At 26.4% G+C, this 25,522-nt stretch overlaps 3 protein-coding genes and 2 long non-coding RNA genes across 6 annotated transcripts; all 5 read left to right on the top strand.

The window, feature by feature from the left end:
* The first annotated feature begins 285 nt into the window (after positions 1-285).
* Positions 286-2,744, top strand: LOC135927086 (uncharacterized). The gene is made up of 3 exons (XM_065463025.1): positions 286-653; positions 1,059-1,720; positions 1,837-2,744. The coding sequence occupies exons 1-3, from the start codon at positions 286-288 to the stop codon at positions 2,742-2,744; spliced, it is 1,938 nt and encodes a 645-aa protein (XP_065319097.1).
* A 431-nt stretch (positions 2,745-3,175) lies between these two features.
* Positions 3,176-3,962, top strand: LOC135922734 (uncharacterized). Its single transcript, XR_010571015.1, has 3 exons — positions 3,176-3,279; positions 3,554-3,627; positions 3,679-3,962. It is a non-coding gene; the product is annotated as an uncharacterized LOC135922734 (long non-coding RNA).
* A 12,295-nt stretch (positions 3,963-16,257) lies between these two features.
* On the top strand, positions 16,258-17,436 carry LOC135927077 (craniofacial development protein 2-like). The gene has a single exon (XM_065463016.1). The coding sequence runs from the start codon at positions 16,258-16,260 to the stop codon at positions 17,434-17,436; it is 1,179 nt and encodes a 392-aa protein (XP_065319088.1).
* Positions 17,437-22,257: 4,821 nt separating this feature from the next.
* Positions 22,258-23,346, top strand: LOC135927069 (uncharacterized). Its single transcript, XM_065463009.1, has one exon. The coding sequence runs from the start codon at positions 22,258-22,260 to the stop codon at positions 23,344-23,346; it is 1,089 nt and encodes a 362-aa protein (XP_065319081.1).
* A 514-nt stretch (positions 23,347-23,860) lies between these two features.
* Positions 23,861-25,044, top strand: LOC135922227 (uncharacterized). 2 transcript variants are annotated; one of them, XR_010570795.1, is made up of 5 exons: positions 23,861-23,906; positions 23,950-24,021; positions 24,066-24,190; positions 24,233-24,458; positions 24,556-25,044. It is a non-coding gene; the product is annotated as an uncharacterized LOC135922227 (long non-coding RNA). The 2 variants fall into 2 exon arrangements; XR_010570794.1 differs by having other exon boundaries at positions 23,900-24,021.
* The last annotated feature ends 478 nt before the right edge of the window (positions 25,045-25,522 follow it).

Here is a 25,522-nt window from a genome sequence, read left to right as displayed (position 1 = left end):
CTAATTTCAATGAATATAAGATGTTTTGCTCGGGTACTACCTCCAATAGCTGGTCAGGGATTGCTTTCCTCATTAATAAAAGAATGCAGAAATATGTCATGAAATTTGTACCCATCTCGGAAAGGTGTGGGCTCCTATACCTACATACGAACTTCAAGCCTACAATAATCGTAAATTTCTATGTCCCACCTAAAAGGAATGAGCGATTAGCCTTTGTAGATATAATGATTAACATAATACACTCCTTACCAGAGATATAACATCATAATATTGGGAGATCTAAATATGGATATAGGCAGAGAAGCGGAATATATGAATAGAAATGTCACTGGGCACGCTACCTTAGTACAGAGTAATAGCGAATACAGTAAGAAATTACTTGACTTCTGTTGTAATAAAGATTTCAAAATTGAAAACACTTTTTTTAGTCATGATAGGAATACGTATACCTTTGTAAGAGCTCAGCAGCAATCACAAATTGACTTCTTCATCTCGAATATTCATCGTTGGTTCGTGGATGTTAAAGCCCTAACTAATATGAACTTGTCACATCATAGACTGCTCAGAGCAATTATTATAGTTAAAAATTTATGGGGTATCATAACGGAAATAGACAATCTTCTACTAGATCTAGCGCTACTCCCTTGTGTAATGTAATAACTCGCAAACTAAGTAAAATAAGAACATTAGATGATGCAAGATATTTTGATGAGATATTAAGTGGGAAAGAAGCCAGCTATTTGAACACTATTAGGCTTGCAAGTGTTGAGAAAAGCTGGAATCTTTTTAAAGATGCCCTAGTCGATACATACAAAGTATTGCCAGATGTAAGTCTTATCCATAGGAAGGAGTGGATGGCGAATGATACCCTGGAGAAAGTAAACCAGTTAAGAACAGCGTTTAGCTCTAATAAGGATCTTTGGAAGATGATACAAAGATTTGCGGAGAGATAGACGGGTTTATAGTGCGAAGAAAGCGTTTGATATTGACAAAGATGTAAGAGAAAATAGACTACATGATGCATATAAGAAATTAAAATATTTTTGTAAACCTAACAGTTTTCAGAGGGTACCCTCAATAGTATTAAATGATGGTAAAATAATAATTGATCAAGATGAACAGATGGCGCTGTGGCTCGATTACTATATTACGGTTTTCGATGGACGTAAAGTAACTAGAGCAACAAGTGTAAATATAAATATGGCTTCACCCCAGTCTGGGTTCACTGTAATGGAAATTATGAATGTAATAAAGAAATTACGAAATAATAAAGCTCCGGGGCTTGACAACATTACGGCGGAACATCTGAAGATTGCACCTAGAACGACATCTTCTTTCCTACTAGCCCTATTCAATAAAATATGGGAAAACGGAAGTACCCCGACTGAATGGAACAAGTCCCTTATATGCAATTTTCCCAAAACTGCTAACCCTCTGAAATTCACTTATTATCGGGCGTGTGCTTTAACATCTTGTGTGTCAAAGATATTTATGGTACTTTTAAAGAATAAGATTGTTCATTCGACGCCTAATCTTTTTTCTAAATATATTTGTGCTTACAGGCCAAATAAAAATATACTAGAACCCATATTATCTCTGAAGATAATAATGCAAAAGTGTTATAAATATAAGATTCCGTCATTTTACACATTTATTGATTTCAGTAGAGCATTCGATAATGTTAATCATGAAGCGTTGTGGGAAACGCTTGTAGAATATGGTATTGAAACCCAGATAATTCGTATCTTAAAAAATCACTATTCGAATTTATTCGCTTGTTTCAAAATAAATAATAAAATCTCTCCCTTTTTCAGGATTAAAAAGGGGTAAAACAAGGCTGTACCCTCTCACCTCTCCTGTTTAACATAATCATCAATAAAATAATAAAAGAAGTATTGGGAGCTGCAGATCTAGTAGACATAGGATCTGTTGAGAAAATTTTTTTTGTTAATAGGATAATATCCTATGCAGATGATATTGTAGTGATTTCGAAAAGCATTGAAGAGACCAAAAATCTACTTTATCTAATTGAGACAGTAAGCTATAGAGTTGGACTTAGGATCAACTTTAACAAAACGGTTATTCTTCCCTCCCCAAATGCGCCTTCAATTCAAGATTTTACAGTTGGAGGGAATACAGTGAAAATAGTAGAGAATATAAAATACTTAGGGGTAATCTTGGATAACAAAGGAAGTTGTAAAGATGAGATGGAGATGAGAATACTGAAAGCTAGAGGTGCTTTCTACAGATATATGAAAATATGGAAAGCTAGCGAAATTTCAGTGTTTACTAGATTGAGAATATTCAACTCGTTGATTGTTCCAATTACATTATATGGTGGAGATATCTGGGAGGCAAACAAAACAGAGATTAGACGGCTTCAATTTTTTATAAATAATTGTCTTCGTACGATACACGGGATTTTCTATCCAAGAGTAATCTCTAACTTGAATCTTTGGAGGAAGTCTACTCACACACCAGTGAATATTACTCTTAAGAAAAGACGGATTCAGTTATTAGGCCATGTAATAAGAAACTCTGATAATAATTTAGTCCATGATGCCATAACATGGCTGTACTCATATAAAGGTAAACAGTACACAAAATACAAAACATTATGGTACTATAAAACTATAAAAGATATAATGGATCTAAACGTTAACATGAAACAATTCATTAAACTGAACAACAATAAAAGATCCATTAAAAAACTGTTTCGCATCAAGAAAAGTTACCTTCAATAAATACAAAAATACATTCTCATAATGTATGTTACATTATCATCACCCATTAATCCTATAGTATATTTACCATCGTAATAAATTTCAAAAAAATTTAAACTCATCATTATCAAACATTTCCAATACCATCATACATTCAAATCCTCTCATAAGTATATTTTATATTTCCTTACTAAAAATTGTTTTAATATAGTAAATATTTTTAATGGTAAATTGTCCTCAACCCACCACAACGTAATTAACTTTCACTGTAGTTATTGGGTATAGGCTCTTTTTTTGTCCCATTCCCTTTTATATAAGCCTATAGAGGTTTAAGTAATATTTTTCGAAATGTTGCGCCTACAAGTACGTGCGGCTTGCCCACAAACGTGTGGAGGGCTCCTCATATTTTAACTTTTATACCCAAATTTAATTGTTCCAATAAAATGGAAATGAGGAAAACCTAGCGTAGCTCTGTTGCATTTCAACACTAGAGGGCATAAGCGCTATATATCACGTATCACGTAAAAGTAGTCTACGAAGATAATTTACTTTAAAAGTTTCCATTTATGATATATTATTTTTCTTATATTCTTAAATATTATGGTAAGATTATAATTTGTTTTAATTATTTCTTAGTCTAGTGAATTTTTATGAATGTAAATTAGCTGATTATACCTTAAAAAAATGATTCTAAGACTAACCCTCCTTTTAATTTTTTAAAATATAGTTTAACATAATTCAGTATGGACTTATAAATCATATGTTAATGCATTTTAGGATACATACAAAACATGTCTTTTAATATCATCATCATTTATTATTTTATTTAGATAATGGGAGTGTGCCGTGTTCAGAGTAATAAAACAAATAAAATAGTAAACAATTTCTATATATCTTATCACAAGTTTATTATTTTTATATTTATTATATTAATATATAATTATATCAAAAATAGATGTTAACATTATCAAACCTATAGCCAATCTAGTACCCATACCCACCACTTCATCTTATTATTTTAGAAACACAAACCCACATATCCCGAAATTATCTTTATATGCAATGGTTAGTGATTCTTATAATGATAATAATATCAATAATATGCTAATAAATATTAAAAATAATGAGGGTGGGGGGGGGGTTGGTGATACCTTCTACTAGTATGTCCAAACTATGCAGAATATGTGAAAGTTCATTTAGAACTTATCAAAACGAAATCACACATAAAAATATTTTTGAAAAAATGGAAGTATTAATTTTTTCCAAAATAATAGGTACAAATATTTAAAAGAAATGAATTTAATATTTTTTTAATAGGCACAAATCTCTTTATTGATCTTTGTGATCATATCATTGAACATGAAATTAAGTACAGCCATTTTCAAATTCTTGTAAAATTAATTGTTCAAAAATAACCAATTATTAGATTTTATACTATTTTTTTTAAAGATATTTAAATATTAGATTTTATCATTTTGCTGACTTAAGAAACCAGGAATTGAGAACTGGTATGCGACAGAATCTTACGAAAGCAATACAATTTAATAATGAATAAGTCATATATAATAATATATATATCTTCTATTATATTTTAAAAATTATATTGTATAAGGAATGACCAGATATTAGGCATATTATAAAAATTATGATCTTATATATTATCTATGCTAATTAATTATATTAATTTTTTATAGGTGATGATATAATCAAAAATGACGAAAATGTACTCAAAAATAATATGAAAGTGAATTGTTGCAATATCTTTTCCTTTTCAAGGCCTATACATTTATATAATTATTTACTTATTAAATATACTTTAAATAAATGATTTATATAATATAATTTATACTCAAGCAAAAAATGATATTATTACATTATGTATTTATTGAAAAAAAATAAAAGATATTTTTTTATTTGTCAAATTAAGATGAAATAATCAAAACAAAAGATCAACTATGAAGAGAATCTTAATAGTATATACTTTTGGAGTTATCTTTAGTTCTTCCTTTATAATAAAATTAATAATACAAAATAAAAAAATTAACAGCACCTATTTCTCTTATTAGTAACAAAATTTGTATTTATTTAATTTTATCTATACAGGTCTATTTTTTACATAAACTTATGAGTGATTATTGTTTTAAGTTATAAGCCACTATATTACATAAAATTAAAAGTACCAGCTACTACAATAAATATAGGTGCATCTATATTTATTATTAATACAGGAATCATAAAAGATTATATATGTAAAATATAAAAATAATATATTTATTATTTTTAATTAAAAGATTCTATAAATGAACAACATGTGTGTAACAAGATTTTTATTGAAATATCAAGTGAATTTGATAAAACTATAAAAGCTAGTATTCTTGGAAATGAGGGGTGGTATTGTGGCTTTTTATATATGTATATCTTGAGTCTTATATTTTAGATTACTAATAAAATGAATTGAAGAACTTGCTAAAATCATCAGTTTGAGGTGAGAATTTATTTTGTATTGATATAGATAATTTAAAAATAATGATCGAGGCATTTGATCCATATGGGTTAAAGGAATCTGGGTGGTAAGGTTAATTGAAGATTATTTGGTGGATTTTTTGAGGGTATAATAGATAGAGGTATGTAATATTTTGCATGAAGGGTGGTATTGTGGCTTTTTAAATATGTATATCTTGAGTCTTATATTTTAGATTGCTAATAAAATGAATTGAAGAACTTGCCAGTTGAGGTGAGAATTTATTTTGTTTTGATATAGAGAATTTAAAAATATAATAATAATGATGAGGCATTTGATCAACGTTCAAGCTACAAAATGGCGCTACAGCTGATTGCAACGTGAGGACGTTTTTAATGAATGAATCGCCAATCTATGTTATATATATCATTGGTGTTGTTAGTATATTTTGCTGGGATTCACAATCCCTATAGCTATTCTTTTGTTGATTGACCTGCCATCTTTTTCTTTCATTAATGACGGATAAATCACCATCTGTACAATAATTAAATGAGGTTAGGACAGGGTTTGCTATCTAAAATAAAAACAAAAGAATAATTTAAAAAATATAGAACCTGAAGAGGAGTCAATATAAGGTTTAACTCCCTAGAAATAGTGGGATTATCATCAGAAGCTAAAATAGATGTATTCTAAAATATAAGAACATTTATGCATTTATATATATATATATATAAGGCTAACTTTATTTTGTGTTCTTAGTAAATTTTGTAGGTTCTCACGATCCCTAGTGCGTTTCATTTTTTGATTGACCTGCCATCTTTTTCATTTACTAATGATGGATAAGTCACCATCTGTACAATCATTAAGTGAGGTTAAGACAGGGCTTGTTATCTAAAATAAAAACAAAAGAATAATATAAAAAATACAAATGCAATGAACCTGAAGAGGAGGCAATATTAGGTTCAACTTCCTAGAAATAGTGGAAACATTATCAGAAACAAAAATAGATGTATTCTATAATATAAAAAAGTATTAAAAAATATATATATAAGGCTAACTTTATTTTGCGTTCTTAGTAGATTTTGTAGGGTCTCACGATCCCTATAGAGTTTCTTTTTTTGGTTAACCTGCCACTTTTTCTTTTACTAATGATGGATAAATCACCACCTGTACAATCATTAAGTGAGGTTAAGACAGGGCTTGTTATCTAAAATAAAAACAAAAGAATAATTTAAAAAAATAAATGAGGAGTCAATATACTACCTGTACAATCATTAAGTGAGGAAGACAGGGCTTGTTATCTAAAATAAAAACTAAGAATAATAAAAAAAATATAAATGCAATGAACCTGAAGAGGAGTCAATATTAGGTTCAACTCCCTAGAAATAGTGGGAACATTATCAGAAGCTAAAATAGATGTATTCTATAATATAAAAGAGTATTAAAAAAAATATATATAAGGCTAACTTTATTTTGCGTTCTTAGTAGATTTTGTAGGGTCTCACGATCCCTAGTGCGTTTCTTTTTTTGATTGACCTGCCATCTTTTTCTTTTATTAATGACGGATAAATCACTACCTGTACAATCATTAACTGAGGTTAGGACATGGCTTGTTATCTAAAATAAAAACAAAAGAATAAATAAAAAAAATAAATGCATTGAACCTGATGAGGAGTCAATATACCACCTGTACAATCATTAAATGAGGGTAAGACAGGGCTTGTTATCTAAAAAAAACAAAAGAATAAATAAAAAACATTAATGTATTAAACCCAATGACATATAATAATACCTAAACTGACAATTCATTCATAAAAAGCATGTATCAATTGGAATCAGCTGGAGACGCCATTAACACCATGATGATTACATCGTTGATAATTTGTCTTAGAACCAATTCTTCATTTTAATTAATACCAAGGTTCCCGTTCTAAATCGCTAAAGTAATAATCGCTAAAAATTAAAATACCACTAAAAAAATAAAAATTAAAGACAACAAATAGTTATATAAAATACTTAATACAAATATAAATCTAAGGGTGAGAATATAATATATTTTAATATATATAATTCATAATAATATTATTAAACATGTGTTTTACAAATTTAATAATTGTTTTAAATAGCATTAAAAAATTTTATCAATAGTTAAAATACTTAATACAAATATATATCTTAAGGGAGAAATTATAATAAATTTTAGTGTATAATTACAAATTATATTATTAACAAGGCGTTTTACAAAAATATTTTAAATGGCAATAAAAGATTTTATCAATAGTTATATTCAATACTTAATAACAAATATATATTTTAAGGGGGATATTATAATAAATTTTAATATATATATATAATATTATTAAGTATGCGTTTTATAAATTTTTAATTATTTTAAAAAGCATTAAAAAATTTTATCAATAGATAAAATACTTAATACAAATATATATCTTAAGGGAGAAATTTTAATAAATTTTAGTATATAATTATAAATTATATTATTAACAAGGCGTTTTACAAAAATATTTTATATGGCAATAAAAGATTTTATCAATAGTTATATTCAATACTTAATAACAAATATATATTTTAAGGGGGATATTTAAATTTTAATATATATATATAATATTATTAAGTATGCGTTCTTTTTATTATTATTTTTACCTATTTAATTTATTGATACTCTTTTCAAAGAATTTATAAAGGATAACTTAAATTAATCTATCTCTACTACCATCTATCGATATTTTGTGAATATAAAGAATTTATTTTTTAGATAATAAATTCAATTAAAACTCCCATTATTTACAATGAATTAATTATTATGGCATTATGAGCTTGCTGAAATATCTAAACCTTAAATTACATTTAAAAGGATAGTTTATTTGGAAAACAATGTGTATGATTGTTTGCAATATATAGATTTGGTCGATGAATTGTATTATAATAATTCCATAATAAAAGTATTAATTTTTACAGCAATAAATTTTGTCTTATTTCATCTCAAGATTTAATAGATAACCCCAAAATATTTTTATCCTACCCCCATTAAGGCAGCCTACCACCCACCCCTTCAAAAAATAGGATGCAAACTGTTCCTACCTCTCCCGCTCATGTAGACGCTGTATATAGATTTATGATAGATATCTACATCCAGTGAAAATCTTGTCATGTAAACAAAAAAAAAATAAAGTATCATTTCAAACACCAAGTATATTGGTCTTTTTTATCAATTTTATATTAAATTTTTTATTAACAATATATCTACAACTATTTTAAATTTAATAATATATATTTAATATGATTTTATTAAATCAGACACTTTATCAATAAAAAAAAATAAATTAGAAGTAATATCATATAATGCTGTTAAGTTTACAATTTTTTTATTAATTATCACATATTTTTTATTTTTCTCCGTAACTATTTCCCCGTTATTGATTTGTATAACTTTAAGTTCTGTCAGGCGTTGGTTATCTTTTAAAACGCGAATTAATGAATATATGTCCGGATGAGCATTTTTTGCCATTCGCTTGAGGGAATGGTGATATCCTTCAAGATGATTATTACTGCGAGGACCTTGAATCTTATACCTAACACCAAACAATGTATTAAATGTTAAAAATATTATAAACTTTTATATAAATTGTGAGGAATTAATAAAAATGAAATAATTACCTGGTCCAAATTTGATGAGGAAAGATTGCATCAGAATTTATCCAGGTAGTATCCATATATATTAAGAAACTTAATATTAACGGGTTGGCTGCTAGATCTACACAAGAATCACGGACCACTTGAATGTCCTCTCTCTTGCATAAAGGTAATACACTCATCCTTCGAACAATAGTGTATACAGCAGTCTCTTCTTTATACTGCTTGACTAAACCTAAATGCTGAACTTTACGCCAAATGGCCTGCGTAAAGTGGAAGAAGCAGCCTAAAAATAAATTATACAACTATATATAATTTAAACTTTACCCTTTACTAAAATATTGGGAAATACAAATTGTAGAGCAGATATCGCTCCTGCTTCATAGTCGGTTTGTGCCATTTCTGGTGAAAACTGGATACCATTCAATGTCCCATATTCCACGATTATTTGAAATAGCTCAATATAGGACTCCTTCCTTTTATCTGGAAGAAGTGCATATATGATAGGGATCATCGTTTGATTATACATGATATGTATAGTATATAATTGGCTAAAAAAACGTGGACATGTGTAAAAAGTCCCATCCATATAAATGAATTTTGTATAAGAAGATAAACTGACTAACATGACAGACCCAAATACAATAAGTTTGTTATTATTGTTTTTAATTAAGAAGCTATCACCACTGAATGTTGTTATCAATTCAGTGGTCAATACAATTGTGTCATTGCTAATGGGAATATTTGGCCTGGTTTGTTTTACGGTTAATCGTATTTTTAACGGAAATAAAAGGTGGTAAGGCTCCTGGATAATTGATTATATCTGGATCTTCAGAGCATTGTTGGTTTAATGCCTTTAGATAGATATTCATCCTTGTATCTAAAGGATTTTGTTGTACCGTTGCTTTTACTGTTTGCAAAGTTTTTAATTTGTGAAAAAGTATAGCATGATTTTGATGTTCGTGCATTTTGGATATTGTGTATCCCTGAATATATTTACACGTCACTTTACAATCAGCTTTTAAGCAACGATAGTAAATTGTATTCCTGTATGTACCGTTATAACGGTAAAGAAAATTTTGAAAAAAGAGCAATGATTTGCCCTTTTGGCTATCGATAAATGTCGGTTCCTCTAAATATAAGAAATTTTTTAGAAGTTTATATAGAAATTTACCAAAAATATGAATATTTTCATTAAAATCTATTAGAGATTCTGCAAATCCATAATTATCCATATTTTCTAAAAAATAATTGCCTATATATATAGTGATATATATATTTTCATTAAGAATTATTACTTTCTATTTCTGAATTAAGAGGAGATGTATAGAAATCATTTGATATGTTAAGAGCATCTATATTTTATAGATTAAATTGATTTGTTATAAAAATGTTACTTTGAAAATCAGGAATATATGGGGAGATATATGAGCAAAGAGGGGATGTGTAAGCTGAATGACTTTGAGTATAACCTATTTTAAAATTTGTGCTTAGATAATGGTATTATAAAATGTTGTACCTAAAATGAGAATATTTATTTAAGATTGTTTATAATAATTAACCTTGATTAGGAAGGTTCAGTGATTGCCCTTGGGAAGTACTTGCTATTGGAATATCACCTATTTTAAAATTTGTGCTTAGATAATGGTATTATAATATGTTGTACCTAAAATGAGAATATTTATTTAAGATTGTTTATAATATTTAACCTTGATTAGGAAGGTTCAGTGATTGTCCTTGGGAAGTACTTGCTATTGGAATATCACCTATTTTAAAATTTGTGCTTAGATAATGGTATTATAATATGTTACCTAAAATGAGAATATTTATTTAAGATTGTTTATAATAATTAACCTTGATTAGGAAGGTTCAGTGATTGCCCTTGGGAAGTACTTGCTATTGGAATATCACCTATTTTAAAATTTGTGCTTAGATAATGGTATTATAATATGTTGTACCTAAAATGAGAATATTTATTTAAGATTGTTTATAATATTTAACCTTGATTAGGAAGGTTCAGTGATTGTCCTTGGGAAGTACTTGCTATTGGAATATCACCTATTGGAATATCGCCTATTTTAAAATTTGTGCTTAGATAATGGTATTATAATATGTTACCTAAAATGACAATATTTATTTAAGATTATTTATAATATTTAACCTTGATTAGGAAGGTTCAGTGATTGCCCTTGGGAAGTACTTGCTATTGGAATATCACCTATTTTAAAATTTGTGCTTAGATAATGGTATTATAATATGTTGTACCTAAAATGAGAATATTTATTTAAGATTGTTTATAATATTTAACCTTGATTAGGAAGGTTCAGTGATTGTCCTTGGGAAGTACTTGCTATTGGAATATCACCTATTTTAAAATTTGTGCTTAGATAATGGTATTATAATATGTTGTACCTAAAATGACAATATTTATTTAAGATTGTTTATAATATTTAACCTTGATTTGGAAGGTTCAGTGATTGTCCTTGGGAAGTACTTGCTATTGGAATATCACCTATTTTAAAATTTGTGCTTAGATAATGGTATTATAATATGTTGTACCTAAAATGACAATATTTATTTAAGATTGTTTATAATATTTAACCTTGATTAGGAAGGTTCAGTGATTGTCCTTGGGAAGTACTTGCTATTGGAATATCACCTATTTTAAAATTTGTGCTTAGATAATGGTATTATAATATGTTGTACCTAAAATGAGAATATTTATTTAAGATTGTTTATAATAATTAACCTTGATTAGGAAGGTTCAGTGATTGCCCTTGGGAAGTACTTGCTATTGGAATATCACCTATTTTAAAATTTGTGCTTAGATAATGGTATTATAATATGTTGTACCTAAAATGAGAATATTTATTTAAGAATGTTTATAATAATTAACCTTGATTAGGAAGGTTCAGTGATTGCCCTTGGGAAGTACTTGCTATTGGAATATCACCTATTTTAAAATTTGTGCTTAGATAATGGTATTATAATATGTTGTACCTAAAATGACAATATTTATTTAAAATTTTTTATAATATTTAACCTTGATTAGGAAGGTTCAGTGATTGCCCTTGGGAAGTACTTGCTATTGGAATATCACCTATTTTAAAATTTGTGCTTAGATAATGGTATTATAATATGTTGTACCTAAAATGACAATATTTATTTAAAATTGTTTATAATATTTAACCTTGATTAGGAAGGTTCAGTGATTGCCCTTGGGAAGTACTTGCTATTAGAATATCACCTATTTAATATTGAGTTTTTTGTTTAAAAATTATGAGAAAATATTTATACCTTTAAAATTTGAATTGAGTTCTTCTAAGATAATATTAGAAGATAAAGGTAAAACATCTAAAAATATAATAATATATATTTGTAATTAAATTTAAATACTTTGGATTGGTTTACAGGTCTCTGCATGACTTTTAGTTATACTAAAGTCACAATTTATGGTGAGTTTTGCTCTGCCGCCGCATTTTTTGTTGCGGCAATAGTAATATATGGCACTTTTACCAGATTTCTGTAGTAAATATTGATATCCCAAATATTCTATGTAATTTTTATTTTTGTTTGTTTTCTAAAAAAAAATTTTTTATATGTAAATTATATTAAACATACTTTGATTTCTAATTTCCTAAGCTTAAGTATTTTATCTATGTTTTCTGCGACGGTTTGAATCTTCATAGTATTGAATAAAAATCGTAATCTTGATCAAATATTGGTGGCCATCTTTGGTAATCTTTTTGATAATCAAAATGGGTGCCTACCTATTTTTTAGCGATTTTTGGTTTAGCGATATAGAACCGATACGAATACCAATGGTTATTTATAATAATTATTTTACCCTCTAGTTCTTAATATCAAGAGTCCATTATTTATTTTAATTTTATATTTAATTAGCTACTGATACAATTTTATAAATCAAACATTATGTTTTATCAAAAGTATTTTTATTTTCTTAATTAATAATATTTACATTAATTATAATAATAGATTTATAAACATATGATATTCAACTTTTAAAAAAATTCACAATAAATGTAAAATTGATGTTAAATATTAAATGCCGAAATGAAAACTTATTTTTTTTATTAGTGCAATCATTGTCTTTAAACTTATTTTTTTTATTAGTGCAATCATTGAGTGCAATTATTTAGGATAATTATTTTCTTCTTGAAATTAAAACAACAAAAAGGTCAACATTTAGGATAATTATAAATGGGAAAATATTCAGATATGATTACAAGTTTGGTTCAATTTTTAGAAAAAAAGATATACATGATAATGAGAAAAACACATCACTTCTATGATAAAGTGAAAAATTGACTTGTCTATCCACTCGACTGAAAAACAAAACCTATTAAGTCAGCTCAATTCGAAAATGTACCTCTAAATGGAAGAGAAAAAATTTCTAAAACAAAAAGAAAAGAAGGGAGAAAAATATTCGATCCACTTCTCGTCAAATCGGTGAAAATGACTCTTCGCCCATTATAAAAATATTTCTCAATTGTTAAGGAAAAAAGCAACTATTCACAATAAGAACAAATGCCTAATTATTTTCCACCTGATTATGATTCATGGTAACACTAAGATGACTAACTTATGTTTTGAAAGTTGAATTCGATAATCTTATACAAGATATACCATTCAATAAATTCCATTTCAAGATAGGAAAAAGATAAGTCTTATTATTACATTAATATTATTATATATACTCTACTTCTATGACATTATTCCTATTTGCTGTATTATCCACATACAATTTGGTTTAACTATTAAATAATACTTTTCATATAATTATTTTAAAAGTCTAGCAATTTGACAACTCCCCAATTACACTAATAACTCAAATAGCTTAAACATAAATACTCTCTTATAATTTTTTAATAACCTAACTAATTTGATTTCACAAATTAACTAAATAATTCTAATAGCTAAACATAACATAAATACTTTCTTATAATTATTTTAAGAGCTTAAGTAATTTGATTTCAAAAATTGCACTAATTAATTCTAATAGCTCAAACATATTAACTTTTAAAATAAATTAAAATAATTTAAATTATATAGTAGGGAAATAATTAGTATATTTTAAAATTTATACTGGAAATTATTACGCTACTATTTATATCCTAATATGTAGGTGGAATAATTAGTGTATTTTAAAATTTATACTGGAAATTATTACATTATAAGAGAATTAAGTGTTAGGTACTTTGCTTAGAATTGATATAATTCAAACTTGGCTTATTGATGAATTAAAATTCATAACAATCAAGATATAAATTAATTCCTTGTGTTAATTAAATAGATATATAACTAGCTAAAATAGTAGATAAATTATACTAGTTAGAGTTTGAACAATAAATTAGTACAAACAATTTTTTATTTATTTCTTATATATAAATAAAATAATAATATATTTTACAAATTTATACTTGAAATTATCACATTATATTATATTATATGATGTTATGTGTTAGATACTTGGCTTATTGAAGATTTTAAAATTCAAACCTAGCATATTGAAGGATAAAAATTCTAACAAAAAAGATATAAGTTAAACTCTTATGCTAATTAAATTGATATATAATAGTAGATAACTTATACTAATTTAGTAATATTTTATTTATTTCTTACATATAAATAAAGTCGTATAAATTGCATTCTATTTTGTTATCTGGTAAATAACCGATAAGAATAAGATTTATTAAATAATAATAAACATAATAAGAGAGTAAACTAGATATTATAAAGTGAGAAACAAATTAAACATATAATAAGAGAGTAAACTAGATATTATAAAGGGAGAAACAAATTAAACATATAATTGAAGTAATATATAACTTTATTGTTTTTTCAATGTATACTGGTAATAAATACATACTAAATAATTTTTTGGGTAATCACTGTTTAAGGTAATCACTATGTTAACTCTTTAGATAATACGATGATCATATTAAACACTTTGATAATCTCTATTTAAACCTTTTAAATAACATTTGTTTTCTTTTTAACAAAAAACACTTTGATAATCTCAATTTAAACTTTTTAAATAACATTTGTTTTTTAACAAAAATTCATACTAAGTAATTTTTAGAATCACTATTTAAAATCACTATGTTAACTCTTTGGATAATACGATGATAAGGTAATCACTATGTTAACTCTTTGGATAATACGATGATTTATTAAATTTGATAATCTCTATTTAAACTTTTTAAATAACATTTGTTTTTTCTTTTCTTTTAACAAAATAAATCAAATGTTTGTTTTATTTTATGTATATTTTATATTTTAACAAAATAAATCGGATAATAATTTTATTTTATTTATTTTATATATATTATTATTTTCTTTAATTTTATCTTCGGTTAATTTAAATACTATTAATTTATATACTATATGTAACGTCAAACTTTTAAATTACAATTATTCCTAGATTTTTATATTTTATTTTATTTTTTATTTATTTTTTATTTATTTTTTATTTTATTTTATTTATTTTATATATATTATTATTTTCTTTAATTTTATCTTCTGTTAATTTATATACTATTATAACTTTTAAATTATAATTATTCCTAGTATATCGTTAAAATTCTCGAAACTTTCTCAAAAGATTAATTACTTTTATCAATTCTTATATATACAACAGATTTATAAGTTTTTTCTCTCGTATGATTTATGATTTTCTTCTATTATTACTCACTTTTAGTGCTGTTGAAACTTGTCTCATTATATCGTGAAATATTAATATCTAAAACTGACATTAATAGACGAAATGGGAAAAAATCTTGAAAATATTATATTGTTGTAGCTGTCGGAAATTGTTTGATAATTTAAATTCCATTTTTTTTTTCTATAGAGAAATCTTGATAAAAAAAATCTATTATATTTACAAGTAATTTCTCTCGTATGATTTATTAATTCTATTATTACTCACTTTTAGTGCTGTTGAAACCTGTCTCAAATTTGATATTATATCGTTGTAATACTAATATCTAAAACTGATATTAATAGACGAAATAGGGAAAAATTCTTGGAAATATTATATTGTTGTAGCTGTCGGAAATTGTTATGATAATTCAAATTCCGTTTTTTTTATAGAGAAATCTTGATAAAAAATCTATTTAATTGTAGTAATAAGCTGTCAAAAAAATTGCTTTGATAAATAGTGATATAAGTTGTCTGAAAAACTTTATTTTATATAGTGAAGTCTTGATAATATATATTGTCGAAATCGTGTTTTATAAATCGTTAAATAAATTGTCTGAAAAACTTTATTTTATATAGTGAAATCCTGATAATATATATTGTCCGATATCTTGTTTTATAAATCGTTAAATAAATTTTTAATCTAGTAATATAAATTATTTCTCTAATTTTTAATTACTAAATAAATTTACTAACATTACAATGAACAATTTTTCTGGTTCTCTAAGAATTATATCCCTAAATGCTAGATCCCTAAATAATAATAAATTTGCCCAACTAAGAATAATATTAGATACCCTAGCGGTTGACATTGCTTGTATACAAGAAACACATTGGATTGATACTTGTAAAATTAATTGCAAAGGTTACCTACTCTTTAACTCGGGCGAAACTGAAAAAAACTGGTGTGGAGTTTGTATATTGATCAAAAAGAATCTATCGGGCTACATCTCAAAATTCGATGGCGTAAATAGTAGGGTATGTAGCATAAAAGTAAATATGAGATGTAAAACCTTAAATATTGTAAATATTTATATACCAGTGAACTATACTGAAAAACAACCATTCTTCATTTTTCTTGACGAATATCTAAATAAATTTCCGAAACGCGAAAACTTACTAATTGCTGGGGATTTTAATGCGAAAGTAGAAAAAATTGATATAAAGAATCATATTTCCCTTGGTTCAGGAACACTAAATATTAAATCCGATATTGGAGGAAAACTACTATTAAAACTCTGTCATAAGTTAGATCTTCGAATAGCTAATACTTTCTTCGAACATTCGGATAAAAGAGAGATATACACATATTTTAGCCAAACATACAATACTTGGTCTCAAATAGACTATTTTATTTGTAATAGGTCGACTATGAGTTGGATAAAAAATATTAAAGTTCTTCATCAGGTTTTATTTAACTCTGACCATAAAATTATAGATTGCTCTATTGTAATAGACCCGAAGATATGGCATATGAGGAAGAAAAGAAACGGAAAGTCACTTTCGAAACGTCCCAAATTAGATATCGAGGCTTTAAATGATCACAATATCAAAACAGAATATATAAAACAAATCAGAAATAATTCTCATAAATTTATCGATCAAACTAACAACTTATCCTCGGACACACTATGGGAAAATACCCGTGACATTTTCAACAATGCGGCATCAAATTCCTTACCAGCCAAGATGAATTATCCGGACTGGATCTCAATAGAATCAAAAAATCTTATTTCAAATCTAGTGGGGAGTGGTCATTATAGGAGAAACAGAGCCATGTATATCCTAAACGATATAAGTCATAAACTCAGAAGAGATAAGAGGAAATTCCTTGAGGATCGTGCCACTGAGATAAGTAATTCGTTCAGTGCAAATGATTAAAAAGTATGGGTTGAATTTTAAAAGGAGAAATATTTATATGCTAGGTTTACAATAAATATTCATATTTAAAACTGCCTTTCGCGACTCGAATTGATAGACTAAAATAAAAAAAATATAAAATATTTTCAGTATAAAAAAAACTAAATCTATCCAATTGAATAAGTTAGGTCAGGTTTATTATTTTGTCAAAACTAAAAAACCAATAATTTGACAATCCATAAATATATTTGGCTCGTAATATAAATTTGAGTTCTTGCTGTTTAATGTCGTTGTACATTGTAAAAGCACGAATTTACTTAAATAACGCTCAAATTATAGAAGTTAGAAGGCACCACTTTTTAATATTTTACAATCTAAAAGCCATCAAAAATTTAAGAAACATAATGAGCCAATATTTTTTATTAAAAAAAATTAGATCGGTTATTTTTTAAAATTAAATGGGATAGGACCTTATTAACAACAAACCTGGTTAACAATATATTTTTTTAATAATTTTGAAATAATAAATAATTTTCAAAATATCTTTATTCTAACCTTGTTTAATAAAAAGAGTTTAAAAATATTACATATGACAATTATCAGTTTTCAATTTTATATATAAAAAAATCAAAAATAAAGATTATTTATGGTATATCTTCACTGAAATTTTAATTTAACATATTAATAATATCTATTTTTACTCATTTGCTTTAAAAAAATTTCAATAATAACGATTATGATAATTGTCACTTTCCTGTAGTACATCTTCACTGAAATTTTAATTTATATTGTTAACAATATCTTCATTTACCCATTTGCTTTAAAAAATTTAAAAAGGTTCAAAAATAACGATTAAGACAATTGTCACTTTCCTGTAGTACATCTTCACTGAAATTTTAATTTAACATGTTAACAATATCTATTTTACCCATTTGCTTTAAAAAAAATTAAAAAAGTTCAAAAATAAGGATTATGACAATTGTCACTTTACTGTAGTACATCTTCACTGAAATTTTAATTTAACATGTTAACAATATCTTCTTTTATCCATTTGCTTTAAAAAAGTTCAAAAATAACGATTATGACAATTGTCACTTCCCTGTAGTATATCTTCACTGAAATTTTAATTTAACATGTTAACAATATCTATTTTTATCCAAATGCTTTAAAAAAATTCAAAAAAGTTCAAAAATAACGATTATGACAATTGTCACTTTCCTGTAGTACATCTTCACTGAAATTTTAATTTAACATGTTAACAATATCTATTTTTACCTATTTGCTTTAAAAAATTTCAAAAAAGTTCAAAAATAACGATTATGACAATTGTCACTTTCCTGTAGTACATCTTCACTGAAATTTTAATTTAAAACATATTAACAATATCTATTTTTACCCATTTGCTTTAAAAAAATTTAAAAAAGTTCAATAATAACGATTATGATAATTGTCACTTTCCTGTGGTTCATCTTCACTGAAATTTTAATTTAACATGTTAACAATATCTATGCTATAAAAAAATTTTCAAAAATAACGATTATAACAATTGTCACTTTTCTATGGTATATCTTCATTGAAATTTTATTTTTACATCTTAATATTAATAATTATAACCTATTTAATTTAGGATATAATAAATCAAATAAGTTAAAAATAACGATTATTACAATTTCCACTTTTTAATACATTACATCTTCATTGAAATTATAATATAAATTTTTTTTTATATAAATTTTTTTTTACCCATATATGTCGAAAAAAGTTCAAAAAATAACGATTATGAAAATTGTCGGTACATCTTTATTAAATTTTTATTTTAATTTAACATGCAGTTCAAAAAATAATATCAAAAAAATAAAACATTATAAAATATGAAGATCTTTGAAGATCGTTTGATCTAAAATATTTTTAAATAAAAGATCTTTAAAGATCTAGATCTTTGAAGATCGCTGCTCAAAAATTTTTTAAAATAAAAGATCTTCAAAAGATCTCGATCTTTGAAGATCGTTGCTCAAAATTTTTTAAAAGTAAAAGATCTTCAAATTTTACGATCTTCAAAGATCTTGCTCAAATTTTTGAGCGAGGTACAACTCTGCTCCCATTATCTAAATAAAATAATAAATGATGGTGATATTAAAAGACATGTTTTGTATGTATCCTAAAATGCATTAACATATGATTTATAAGTCCATACTGAATTATGTTAAACTATATTTTAAAAAATTAAAAGGAGGGTTAGTCTTAGAATCATTTTTTTAAGGTATAATCAGCTAATCTACATTCATAAAAATTCACTAGACTAAGAAATAATTAAAACAAATTATAATCTTACCATAATATTTAAGAATATAAGAAAAATAATATATCATAAATGGAAACTTTTCAAAGTAAATTATCTTCGTAGACTAGTTTTGGTAATATTATATATGTATTAATATTTCATGCTGACAAATAATGGATATCCAAACTACAAAATGGCGTTACAGCTGATTGCAATGTGACGACATTTTTATCATGCATTTAATGAATGAATCGCCAATCTATGTTATATATATCATTGAACAACACATAATAAAGTTAGTATATATATACTAAAAAAGCATAAATGTTCTTATATTTTTTTATTTTTTAGAATACATCCATTTTAGCTTCTGATGATATTCCCACTATTTTTAGAGAGTTGAACCTTATATTGACTCCTCTTCAGGTTCAATGCATTTATATTTTTTAAATTATTCTTTTGTTTTTATTTTAGATAACAAACCCTGTCTTAACCTCATTTAATGATTGTACAGATGGTGATTTATCCGTCATTAATGAAAGAAAAAGATGGCAGGTCAATCAACAAAAGAATAGTTATAGGGATTGTGAATCCCAGCAAAATATACTAACAACACATAATAAAGTAAGTGTATATATATATACTAAAAAAGCATAAATGTTATTATATTTTTTTATTTTTTAGAATACATCCATTTTAGCTTCTGATGATATTCCCACTATTTCTAGGTAGTTGATCCTAATCTTGACTCCTCTGCAAGTTTAACGCATTCATTTTTTAAAAATTTTTTATTTGTTTTTGTTTTAGATAACAAACCCTGCTATATTTCCTCCTTATAATTGTTTAAATATTGATATATCTACCATTAATAATCAACAAATACAAAATAAATGTTCAGAAAAACATGATAGTCTTGATAAGTCCCCAACTAGACAAATTTTATTTTTTTATGATAGCCTCCCAACTACTAGAGATATGCATATATTGACCCCTTTACAGGTTCAGTACAGTATTTTAATGTTCGTTTTATTTCAATAATAATGTTTTATATTTTTGCCTGATTTCCTTATTTTTTAGGCTAACCCAACCTTGATCCCTCACATTACTACGAAACATGATACTTCTATTAAAGATAAGCAAAGGAAAAAATGGCGACTCAACAAACGCCTTACCCGTTCTAGAAATACAGGTATGCAGGATAATAAGGACTTACGCCTGATATTAACTCCCTTGCAGGTTTTTAATGTTTTATATATATATGTTTATTTTATATTCACCCAGATACCTTCAACTGATATTTCTATAACCACTACCACATTCCCTATGGCACCTCTACCATGCATATTTCGACATATATTTGATGACCACCACTCACCTATATTAGATATCGGAAACATGACAGAAATATGTGCCTTCTGCAATGCTAAAATGTGGAATGGAGAAAAATTATCAAAAAGCTCATGTAGAAATACTCAGTTTTCTACATGTTGCTTGAATGGGAAGGTAATTTTATAAAACTTCCCAATTACCACCAAATTTATTACGTTTATTTACCGGGGATCATTGTTCATCATCCCACTTTTTAACAAACATAAGAGCTTATAATTCCGCACTGTCATTCACTTCATTAGGAGTTAATATAAATAATAATTTATCCAATTCGCGATCAGGTAATTATACCTTTCAAATTAATGGACAGGTTCATCATCGCATTGGTTCACTCCTACCAACATTAGGGGAAACACCTAAATTTGCCCAATTATATATACATGATAGTATAAATGAGATAGAACAGACATAACCAGGTTCCGTTTTTAGATCGTTGTCTTTTAATGGAATTGCAGGATATTGTTCACACCTACAACCCCTTTGCTTCTCAATTTTTGAGAGTATCTTCTATGATCGCTAATGGCGTTCCTAACATATCCTTAAACTTAAAATCTACTCCAAGTTTTGACATACGTTATCGCAATAAACCTACCTCATCTGAAATAGCAGTATTATTACCTGGTGATGGCAGTGATCATATAGCCCATAGGAATATTACCTTAAAAACTATATCTGGTCCTTTAAGACGTATTAACGAGCTCCATTCCTCATACGATCCCTTGCAATATGTTCTTCTATTTCCTAGAGGCGATATTGGATACCACCCATCCATTCATTATAGAAACTCTAATAAATATGTTACCTGCAGAGAGTACTATGCCTATCGCTTTATGGTCAGGCAGGATGAAGAGAATGTTATTTTAAGATCCAAACGTCTTTTTCACAAATTTATCGTCGACAGTTATGCCAAACAGGAAACGCTTCGATTAAATTTTATACGTAATAATCAATCCAAATTACGCGCCGAACTCTATCAAGGAGTACATGATGCTATTTTAGAGGGAGATACTAACGTTGACAATCTTGGCAGAAGAATAATTTTGCCTTCTTCTTTTACCGGTGGCCCAAGGCATATGCATCAGCTTTAACAGGACGCAATGGCTATTGTATGCTGCTTTGGTAAGTCATCATTATTCATTACTTTCACCTGCAACCCTAAATAGGATGAAATAATGTGTGATTTATTTCCTCATCAGACCCCAAACGACCACCCAGATTTAGTTTGTCGCGTTTTTCGTCAAAAATTAAAATGTCTAAAAAAGGATTTGCTCTATTATCATGTTCTTGGCAGAGTAATCGCTTATATAGATGTCATAGAATTCCAGAAAAGAGGTTTGCCTCATTGTCATATGTGCCTTATACTAGATATATCTCATAGGCTACCAACGGCTGATACTTATGATGAGGTAGTTTGTGCTGAGATTCCTAACAAAATAACTGAGCCTAAGTCGTTACAAATTATTAGCAATTTTAATATACATGGGCCATGTGGTATAACATTTCCTAATAGTCCCTGCATGATTGATGGAAAATGCTCAAAAAAATATCCTAAATCATTTGTGGATACCTCTTCTATTGATAAGTATGGTTATCCTTTATATCGGCGACGAAATGATGGAGTTACCTTCCAAAAAAAATTAAACGGATTTATATTTAACAACCGTTGGATTATTCCTTATAATAAACATTTATCAAAAAAATATAATGCACATATAAATGTAGAAATTTGTTCTTCTGTCCAGTCCATAAAATACCTTTATAAGTATTGTTACAAAGGCCATGACAGAACTACTGCATCTCTTTTTATTAATAATGTCGATGAAACTACCCAGTTCATTGATGCTCGATATATATCCGCCATAGAATCGCTATGGCGTACTCTGGATTTTGAAATGCAGGATCATTCTCCTGCAGTCTATCGCTTAGAACTTCATATACCTAATCAACATTTGATCCTTTTTCAATCAAATACTGATTTAAATAATATATTAACTAAAAATCCTGGTACAAAATTAACCGAATGGTTTAAAATTAATGATCTTGACACAGAGGCCAGACAATATATTTATGCAGATTTTGTAAGATATTATGTGTGGAAACCTGTATCTAAACAGTGGATAAAACGACAAAGGGGTGATGATAAGGTTATTGGCGGTATACGCACAGTTTCTCCTAAAGAGGGTGAGGTTTTTTATTTAAGACTATTACTTAATTATGTAGCTGGGCCAACATGCTTTGAAGATCTACGCTATTTTAATTGAATTGTCAGTAATATGAATCTGCTTTTATTTTCTAAAAAAAACTGTATCTTGATAACGCGTAAGGACGCGTAGTTTTTTCATGTAAAAAATTAGTTTTTATAAAATTTTACTAAGTTACCACTTTTTTTTTAAATCAAAAAAAACATTTTCTGTATCCATTTAATGGCTAAATATGAATCTGCTTTTATTTTTTTAAAAAAAATATATCTTGACCGGGGACGCGTAGTTTTTTTTTTAAAATTTTTTACTAAGTTAACACATTTTTTTTAAATCATAAAAAACATTTTCTATATTCATTTAATGAGCTAAATATGAATCTGTTTTATTTAAAAAAAAAAATTGTATCTTGACCAGGGACGCGTAGTTTTTTCATGTAAAAAAATAATTTTTTAAAAATTTTACTAAGATATCATTTTTTTAAAAAATCATAAAAAACATTTTTTAACTTATTTTATTAAGCTAAATAAGATTTTATATTAATATTATATAAATTAAACCTCTTTGACAGGGGACGCGAAGTTTTCGGGGACGCGTATTTTAGTCATGCCCATTACAAATAGGTAATAAATTGGAAATTATATAGCAAACCTTCATGATTTACAGGATAAGGAAGGACTAAGGGCTGCAAACAGAATTGGCCGTTCTCATATTGATTATCATAAGCAGAAAATGAAAGTAAAATAAAAAGAATTTTTTACTTTTAAAATATTTTTTTAAAGGTTAAACTTGCCCTTCAAGTTTTTAGTAGCTCAGTAGCAAAAGGTATTCTTTTAGCACATGAGCTAAAAATTGATGGGTTTGAAAACTGTGAAGGCACAGTAGACTTTATTCAAATGTTTGATCGGTATTAAATAAATTATTTTTATAGAATGTTTGAATTTTTAAGTACTCGAAACATGTGCTAAAGAGTTTAAGGCCCCACTATCTAAAAGATCTCTTCCATATTATGAAGATTATTTTGAAAAATGTATCAATACTATTAAAGCTTTAAAGTTTGAAGATGGGATATATTAATCAAATAGAAAAACATTCCTTATAGGGTTAATAGCATTAATGAAAAGTATTCTGGGTATTGGGAATGAATTATTATTGGGACCTAATCCCAAACTCAAGTATTTTATATATTTTTCTTATTTATTTTCAAATATTTTTATACCTCTTAATACTAACTATAATTATTATTAATTTTTTTTTCTTTTCTTATTTTAGTTACATTTTAACCTACAAAACCTCACAAGATCATCTTGAACTATTTTTAGTTGTTTACGCAGCAGAAGAGGTTTTAACAATAATCCTTCTGCTTATCAATTACGATCGGCCATAAGAGATGTCTTGGTAGCAAAACTGGAAGTGTTAACAATAGGTAATTGTATTCCAATCAATAATATTAATCTAATTTGTGGAGATTTTCAGAAAAATGCTGACAATAACAACCATATTAATCTTTATGAAAATTCGTTAACATTTGTTCCTAATATTCCGACATTATCACTCTACCTTGAAAATGTATCAACCTATTGGAAAAAAAGTAACATGTTATACATGCATAACAGCTATGATGGATTATCAAAATCATAAAAATAGTGATGCTTATAATTTGATAAAAATAAAAAACAATCAGGGGTTAATAATTCCTTCTAAGAGTGTTTCAATATTATGCCAAATTTCTGAAAGTGCATTCCATGTTTTTGAAAAATCATTGCTAATAAAAAAAATTTATTTTCAAAAGGATTGTATCATTTATTCTTTTTAAAGTACATCAAACAAATATTTTTGATGAACTTATTGATCATATGCTTAATCAAGAAGCACTATTCTTCCATTATCAAATTCTAATTACATTAATAATTGAACATTATTTGCACATTCAATTTCATCATTTAATATTGTTGATTTATATCATGATCATATATTTTTAAATGTTGATATTATATTTTATTAAGAAAATTTATTATATCTTATAAAATATTTATAAATTTTCTGTAACTTTAATTTTATAATAATATTTATTTCATTCTTACACATTTTTAATTAGGTTATGCTTATTATTTTGTAAGAAATACATATGAGAATATGTTAAAATAAATAAATACTGATACAAACACATAATAATAAAAGCCATATTAGAAAATGAAACCAATTTTAAAAATAAAATATTACAAACAAGGAATGATAA

The sequence above is a fragment of the Gordionus sp. m RMFG-2023 genome, chromosome 1 (assembly GCF_954871325.1).
Source record: "Gordionus sp. m RMFG-2023 chromosome 1, tfGorSpeb1-WG-v2, whole genome shotgun sequence".
Classification (NCBI taxonomy): domain Eukaryota; kingdom Metazoa; phylum Nematomorpha; class Gordioida; order Chordodea; family Parachordodidae; genus Gordionus; species Gordionus sp. m RMFG-2023.
This window is presented reverse-complemented; position numbering and strand designations above follow the sequence as displayed.

Excerpts from the sequence above, each read along its gene's own strand:
- LOC135927077 (XM_065463016.1), top strand. The coding sequence starts at position 16,258 with ATGAACAATTTTTCTGGTTCTCTAAGAATTATATCCCTAAATGCTAGA.
- LOC135927086 (XM_065463025.1), top strand. The coding sequence starts at position 286 with ATGGATATAGGCAGAGAAGCGGAATATATGAATAGAAATGTCACTGGG. Across the intron at positions 654-1,058 it reads GCGCTACTCCCTTGTGTAAT|TTTTCAGAGGGTACCCTCAA; the intron begins GTAATAACTCGC and ends TAAACCTAACAG. Across the intron at positions 1,721-1,836 it reads GGAAACGCTTGTAGAATATG|GCTGTACCCTCTCACCTCTC; the intron begins GTATTGAAACCC and ends GGGTAAAACAAG.
- LOC135927069 (XM_065463009.1), top strand. The coding sequence starts at position 22,258 with ATGTGTGATTTATTTCCTCATCAGACCCCAAACGACCACCCAGATTTA.